Genomic DNA, 7,623 nt, shown 5'->3' on the forward strand with positions numbered 1-7,623 from the left:
GGCCCAGCTGGGAGGCCCCTGCTCCCGGGCCAGGCAGCCCCTCCCGCTCCCCTCGGGGCCCGCAGCCCCGCCGCCGCGGGAGCTATCTCGGGGCGGCCAGAGGAGCCCCTGCGCCCGCAGCGATCCGGGGGGAGCGCCGTCGTGTTTATTCTCCGCATCGGAGAAGGCGCGGACAGCAGCAGCGGGAAGGGCTGCCGGGGCGATGGGGCCTTACACTCACCGACAGGCCGCTGCCTCTGCTGCGGCCGCCGGTCCGGGAGCGCAGCGGTTCTGTTCACGTGCTCTTGCACAGTTAACAGAAAAAGTAACTTAAAAGCTTGTATATGCACACTGATGCTATATTTACATTTATTAAATATTACAAACATTCACATAAGTACTATAGATGCATTGCAGGCATCTGCAGCACTACAAACATGGGGATGACACAAGTAAAAATTTGAATGAATAGTACTGATTTATCAACTGATTCAAATTCTGTATTACTCAGTTTTCTAGTTTACATGTGAAACAGTAAAACTGTCTACCAGAGCACAGGTCCAATAGCACAATAACTTAGTGTTCACATTCAACAATTATTATTAAAAATATACCACAGAGATGGCTAAAAGATCCCCTGCTCCAAGCTCTCCACCTCCCGCAGGATGCACGAGCTACTGACCACAAGCCTGAATCCCTGCTCCTCTCACTGAATTCCATTCCTGTCTGCGCTCCAGACCCAATTGCTACACGCCTTCTTGGGATGTGCTATGGACATGAGCTAATTTAAAAGGGCATTATAGGTTATTGTAAAAAATAGCACCAGTTAAAATTTAACCACAAATCTGAACTCCTACACTCTATTTATTCTAATGCATTCAAAATCTCTAAAAAGTTAGGGCTTAACTGAAGCCCTAGGCAGTCACCTCACTGCCTTTTGTCTACTCCAGATCAGCACATGCTCTCCTATGTGTGAGAACTAAAGGCTTTTTTCCACTTGGCAGTTAGGCAGGGGCCAAGGAGCAGAGTAGGGCTCACCTGCAGGATGCCCAGAGGAAAAAAGTGGACTCCGTCTTCCAGTGCCTGTACTCCAACCCTGGAAGGGTGCTGTCTTCCACCAACGTGAGGCACTTAGTTTAGAAGCAGGGGAGGGACAGGTGGATACTGCGAGGTTTTGTTAGTCCTTGCCTTGTTCTCGCATCCTTTCACCGACTCATGACTAACAGTGACAGGATACGGGTCAGAATGAACCTCAGGGCCAGCCATAAATAAGCAGCTGTTCTATGCTCATGTTTTTCAACAAACATGAAACTTCACAGGTACATATTTTGCACTGTTATATACACACATTGAGTTCACGGTGGTTTCATTCAATACACACATCACCTTCATGCTCTTGTGATGTTGTCCTTTAAATCTCCAGCTGCCTTTGAGCAATTCTTGGCTGCGGAGATTTCCAGGAGAAAGAAATTCACTTTATTTCTTTTGCCCCCCTGCCCAGCCCATGCATTTCAAACAGCATCAGAGTTCAATTCCTCATACCCCTTCACAATTTAGAATCTTTAAACAAATTACACTGGAACTTTAAATAGCTCTCAGTGGGATGGGTAACAAAGGAAAACACTGAATCCACGCACCCCTGAGCTTCTGACATGGTAAGGTGACACACAAAGAGATCAAAACAAAAACTATATATACACCATAGATCTTCACATCAAAGCTCAGAGTTGAGTGCCACCCGCTACCAGCAGTCAAATGCAAGTGAGAAATAGCATAAAAATGTGAAAGAACAAAAAATGTTGAAAACGCTCATAACCAAGAAAAACAAATATTATAAACTCAGGGCTTATCTGCTTGGAAACCTCCTTTCATCATATCTGATCAATCCAATCAAACCAAAATTTTATTTTAGGTGGCAGTGCTCGTGTGGGAAGTTCTCACCACACTCCACAGCAGCTCTGTGTTGTTCCTGCCTCTCATTCCCATGTCTCACAGCTATTTCTGCTGTCATTTCATCAGCTGGATTGGGGAACTGATCTGGGCTAAAAAAGCCTCTCTGCTTCCCAAGGCATTTCTTTGTTTGGATCACTGCTATCAGACCATGGGCCCCACAGCAGCTGAAGGGGGACTGGCTGAGGGGCAGCAAAAGTGGGAGCAGGCACACTCCTCACAGCCGCCTGTCCATGGCACTGGGAAGGCTTTGCCATCTTCTACTTTCCACACGATTCATGTGCTCCCTTTCAGTCTCTCCCTCCCTCCTCTACCCTGTTACAAATTTTCATAAAACCTGAAAAAAAAGAGTGTAATGTTAAGGCCTATACATCCCTGTAGAATATGGCTGAACCCAAACAAGACACTCCAGTGTCAGAGGGGAGCTTACACACGCACAGAAAGACAACACAGTTGTACCTTGCTCCCTCAGGGAACCAGGCTAATAACAAGCCCCACATTATACTATCTATACAAGCTATGAGGAGAAAACAAATCCTAAGAATTCACTACAATAACAATTCAATGAAATGCATTTGTATTGCTACCTATGTGGCAGGACGCCGAACAAGGACTGGTGAGAAGCCTGGGGACGGCAGGGTCAGAACACCAGCTAATGAAATACTACATACAGATTCTGCTTTCTGCTGGTGCTGGCAGCCTGCTGTGAGAGTCTCCCAGTGAAGAGGTGACAAAATGATGACCTTCCTGGCCATCTCAAATTGCTTTCTAGACAGAATTTGAAGATCTCATATTACATTTTACAAGAAATAATAAATAAATCCAGTGGACCACTTCAGATTCAATTTCTTCATGCATAACATATTTTGACAAGTTTCTTCAGTTGTCACCTTTGCTCAAGTCACAGTTTTTAGAAAAGACCAAATGGTATGACACAAAATACAGAAGTTTTTATTTCAGGGGGATGTTAGCAATTTTCTAGTCTCTCGCATTTCCTACTTCCATTCCACAAAGACACTCATCTTAAATGTAATTTTAAAAAACAGTTAGGTAAGGCTTTTCCCTGAAAAAAAAAAAAAAAATCACCAATACCTGCGCATCAGCCAAAGAGCCCATTGACAAGACATGCAGAGTCTGTTTTTATTTCTCATGGGCCTTGCCAGTGTGAGAATGGCAAAGTAAGCACTTTTCTCAAACTGCCTCATACTTCAGAGCACTGTTCTCCTGGAAAATTCATGCATGCTTTTGGCTTGTGCTGTGGGACTACTGCATGACATTTCTTCCTTCATTCCCAGCCTGTGCTCTTCTCTGCTCTGCCATTTGAAGGTAGAATTAGAACCATCCTCTAAGTGCCCATGATTTCTGGATGTGATAACCTAGTTATCCAAGTGATATTGCTCTATATGTACCACACACTTAGCTTCTGGAAATGAACCGTTTCTATAGCTATCTTTGGAGTATCAAAGATTTAATCTTAAGCTCAGTAGTCCATAGAAGTGCAGCGTATTTTGTTTGGCTTTACTCACCTTAGTGCCAGATCACAGTTCCACTCGATTAATTAAAACAAACCCGTTTTTCACAGTAGTTCCTACATAGCTGCACAAAGTATTATAAGAGAATAATTTCAAAACTTTCATGACAAAGAACGATGGGACTGAAAAATGTATGGAAGTCTTGTTATCACATTTATATTTCTGAATTGTTTAAAATAGAAATTATACCTAATTTTTAATGATGTGCACTAAGAGATTGTATTAGACATCTCATTCATGAGGTAATCGGTACTATTATGAATACTGCATCTGCTGTTCTCTGTAACAACAATATGAAAATTCAGTGTTTACACATTATACACACAGACACAGCCATGTGACCGCATAGCGCTGGGAAGATTACCTACTGCTTCCCATTTATTCAGCTCAGGGTTGTATTTCTCAATGCTCTGCAGATAAGTTCCTTTTGAATAGGAATATCCTCCTGTCACATAGATACACCCGTTCATAACCACGGCACCACACTCCATCCTTCTCTCCAGCATGTGAGCCATCTGCTTCCACTCGTTTTGTTCTGGGTCATAGCAGTCCGTGATTGTGGTCTGTCCACCCACAAAATAGATCTTGTTTTGTAATGTAATTGAACACAATCCGTATTCTTTAGGAAGAAAGGAATACAGTTCAACTCAGTATGATAATCTTAACTTAAACTGCAACTACATGACAAACATTGAGCACCACTGAGAGCAGCTGAGCTTCTGTGCTGAGCTTAGGAGACACCTCAGGATTTTCTGCTACACTTGGTAAAAGTGCAGGTACAAAGCAAGCTCAAGGCATTACAGAAGATAGAGACATGAGCACCAGTACTTAGTGAGGGTTGCTTTAAAAACTTACTGTTACCGAATGTAGAACATAGAGAAAACACTTTTTAAATCCATATGATTTTTGCCAAATGCTTATGAATAGATAGATTTTATAGAAAGTTAGTTTATGATATTATTTAATAGAATGCAGCCATTCCTTAGTTCAATATTTATATAGTGATTTATATAGAACAGATGCTTGAACAGGGTCTCCCCTTCCCCTCTCAGAGTCTGGAAGTAGGAGATGATCCCACTCCAGCCCTTGCTGCCCTACAGGCACTGCTCCTTTTATTAGGAACATGCCAGAAACTCTTAGGTGGGCTTAAAGACTCCCAGATACAAGTAATCAAACCAAGCTCTATGCTCATTACAGAAATTACTGTTTACCTGGATGCGGGCTTGTGGTGACTATACTCCACTCATCGCTACCTGAATGGTATCTCTGGATTTTATCATAGGTACAACTTCCCCTGTACCCATAGTGACCTCCAGTTACATAGATGACTTCATGCAGGACACAAGCGGTGGCATTTCCAACACCTGTACACAGTGTGAAAGTCACAACACACCTTCAGACTGCACACAATAACCACAGTCACTTCCATCCATAATCCCATTTCAAATGACTTGTTAATTAATGTTTTAGGGTAAAATTATGCTAGCAAGTATTTAACTGAATGTGAAATGAAATAAACTTGTCAAGACACCTTATTTTATCAGCGTAAGTCAAGAGCAATTTGATATAACTGCTGTAACCGATACATATTGCATATAATACAGCCACACAATATTTCACAGAATTTTTATGCAGCAATTAAAGACACTTTCTCACATTGGTTTTGGAATAGGGAATTACTTTCAATATTTCACTGAATTAAAAAGATTTTTAAAAGTCACTTATATGGCAAGGACAAAGACTTGCAATCATTCAGTGTCTTTTCTGATACTTTCAGTCTTACTCATGGTATTATTAATTATGCTATTGTATAAACAAGGACACAAACAGAAAGGAGTCATGTTAACTCCGTCTCTAGGAGAAGAAAACAAAATAAAACAAGGGATCTGGCAAGATAAAATGGACCAAAATTAGAAAATTACTGTGGGGTTTTTTAAGCATCTAAGGAGTTTCCCACAGAAAACGGGACGCAACAACTGCATAAAATGTGTAACTGCTCACAGTATTAGCATAGCATTTCTACTTTTAAAAGAAATAAAAAGAGAATAGCAATGTTTGTGGAAAATACACAAACAATGAAGAAAGTTCTAGGAGCATGGTAGGTGTTTTCCCTTGTTACAGATACCTCCAAAAACTTTCATATATGTAGGAAAATACTATGTTGCATCAACTTACAGTAAAATGTTATAATTAATTGTAAATAATTGCATGGACTTATAAAAATGCATGATTAAATATATAATTGTTTATAAATTTTATAACAAATTATAACATTATTAGAATGTTATAATTATAAACTATTATAACAATAATACCCTTTACTTAGATGGTTATCCAAATTCATACATATTTAACAGATCACTATTTTGGCTGCTAGAAACAGGTATTAGTGCTTTGCATTATCCTCACACTAAAGATTAAACTAAGGATCCTGACGGATGATGCACTGAAATATGAGGAAACAATGCAAGAAATTTTAAATGAAGATGACACCTTTATAAAAGATTGCACAGAAAATCTTAGTGAACATATTTTGCATTAAATTAATACAATCCTGTTATTGGAGCTTGTTCTTTGACCATCTACTGAACAGACTCTAATCCCAGATAGTTCTCTGATTTCCTTCTAATTTGAACAAAAATTTTACTCCCGAAAGGCGGCAAAATTAAACTGAGACTACCACTTGCTTTTCCATCCTAGCGTTCTGTGGCACAGCCCAGCACAGCATTTGGATGTTTACAGCTGTTTGGCTAGTGAAGACCCGAAACAAAGCCCACCATCATTAATGGGAGATTCCCATGGACTTCACTAGAACTTGGATCAAAGCCTAAATGTGTCCATGGCACTTGAAAGTGGCAAACGCAAAAGGATTGACATTTGAGGCACCTGCCACACAAAAAGCTTACCTACCTTTGATCATGTTCGCAATAGGAAGCCACTTCTTTTTTAAAGGATCATAGAACTCAGCTTCTTGCACTGGAGCTCCCTTTCGGTAACCCCCCAACGCATAGATGCAGCCGCTCAAGGAAACTGCACAGTGGTAATACCTTGCGTCAAGCATGGGGCAGCCTTCTGTCCATTCATCTCTCTCACTGTTATATATCCACACTGTGTCAAGGGCTTCGATGCTCTCTGTTCGATAACCTCCTGTCACATATATGTCTGGTCCCAGGCTAGTGACCCCATAGCTCTCTCTGGTGTGATCCGGCATCTCTGTTCCCTGGACCCACGCATTGGTTAGAGGATCCCAAACGTGCACTTCCGACAAGGGGTGCCAGTAATACCCTCCGATCACGTACATGGCTGCTGTCGGTCTTCTGGAAAGACCTTTGGGATTGAGGTTCAGGGCATTGTATATGAGTGACCTTATCTTATTGTCATTAAGTTGGCATTTTTTTTGTAGGCTTAAAGCTGACCTCAAATACATGTTATCTAAGTCTACTTTGATGCAGCTCAGCAGTTCACAGACGTCTTCAATTCTTTCTTCCACATTGTGTGCAACCCATTTAATGACAGCTTCAATGGCTGTCTCTTCTTTCCAAATATTGATATTTTCTCTGGAGAGAATATAAGAGAGCTTCTCCTTGCCAACGTCCAGAAACTCTTCCTGCTGCCACACTTCTTCAAACTGCCATAACAATATCCTCCTGGACTCTTTCTCTAACTCCGAGCAATCATGATATTCGGCAAAGGAATGCATCCCTATACAGTTGTCGGTATCTAAGTGCCTCACCAGAAACTGCTCGCAGGCTTTCTTTACTGACACGAACTGGAGGAGGTCTGCAGCCTGGAGTAGGCTTTGGACGTTTCTCTTTGTTATCTGGATCTGTGATGTATATGCATAATTCACGAGGGCTTCCAGTACGGCATGGCTGAGCCCGGGGAGTCTGATCTGGTTGTTAGATTTCTCTTTCATGTCGGCTGTGAACATGGCTTTAAAATAACTGCTGCACGCCGCTAAGGCGGCTCTGTGGCAGTGGAAGATGACCCCCGACGCGCACTGCAGGGTGATGTCGGTGAACAGCCCGTCCCGGTAAAACGCTCGGAACGCCTCCAGGAAGCCGGCGGGGTGAGAGGAGTCCTCGTAGAGGTACGCGTAGTCCTCCTGCCCGGCCACGGCCACGGCCACGGCCACGGCCATCGCCGTGACCCGCGCCCAAAG

General features: G+C 42.2%; 2 protein-coding genes across 6 annotated transcripts in view; both read right to left on the reverse strand.

The window, feature by feature from the left end:
• SSB (Sjogren syndrome antigen B) overlaps nucleotides 1-7,623 on the reverse strand; it is a 32,205-nt gene that overhangs the window by 9,593 nt on the left and 14,989 nt on the right. The gene's annotated exons all lie outside the window — the stretch shown is intronic.
• KLHL23 (kelch like family member 23) lies at nucleotides 341-7,556 on the reverse strand. Of its 3 annotated transcripts, none has more exons than XM_026852113.1 (4): nucleotides 6,372-7,504; nucleotides 4,673-4,825; nucleotides 3,830-4,080; nucleotides 341-3,741 (listed from the first exon to the last, which is right to left on the reverse strand). In XM_026852113.1, the coding sequence occupies exons 1-4, from the start codon at nucleotides 7,390-7,392 to the stop codon at nucleotides 3,697-3,699; spliced, it is 1,470 nt and encodes a 489-aa protein (XP_026707914.1). In that variant the 5' UTR covers nucleotides 7,393-7,504; the 3' UTR covers nucleotides 341-3,696. The 3 variants fall into 3 exon arrangements, with proteins under 3 accessions (XP_026707914.1, XP_026707913.1, XP_026707915.1); XM_026852112.1 differs by having other exon boundaries at nucleotides 3,826-4,080; XM_026852114.1 differs by having other exon boundaries at nucleotides 341-4,080; nucleotides 6,372-7,556.

This window comes from Athene cunicularia (assembly GCF_003259725.1).
Source record: "Athene cunicularia isolate RWA chromosome 7 unlocalized genomic scaffold, athCun1 chr7_part1, whole genome shotgun sequence".
Taxonomy (NCBI): Eukaryota; Metazoa; Chordata; class Aves; order Strigiformes; family Strigidae; genus Athene; species Athene cunicularia.

What these genes read in the sequence shown, in the direction of transcription:
- KLHL23 (XM_026852112.1), bottom strand. Translation starts at nt 7,392, where the DNA reads ATGTTCACAGCCGACATGAAAGAGAAATCTAACAACCAGATCAGACTC. An exon ending in TATTGCGAACATGATCAAAG is followed by an intron (nt 4,826 to 6,371) that starts GTAGGTAAGCTT and finishes CACTGTGTACAG; the next exon opens with GTGTTGGAAATGCCACCGCT. An exon ending in GAATAAATGGGAAGCAGTAG is followed by an intron (nt 3,742 to 3,825) that starts GTAATCTTCCCA and finishes TTGTTGTTACAG; the next exon opens with AGAACAGCAGATGCAGTATT.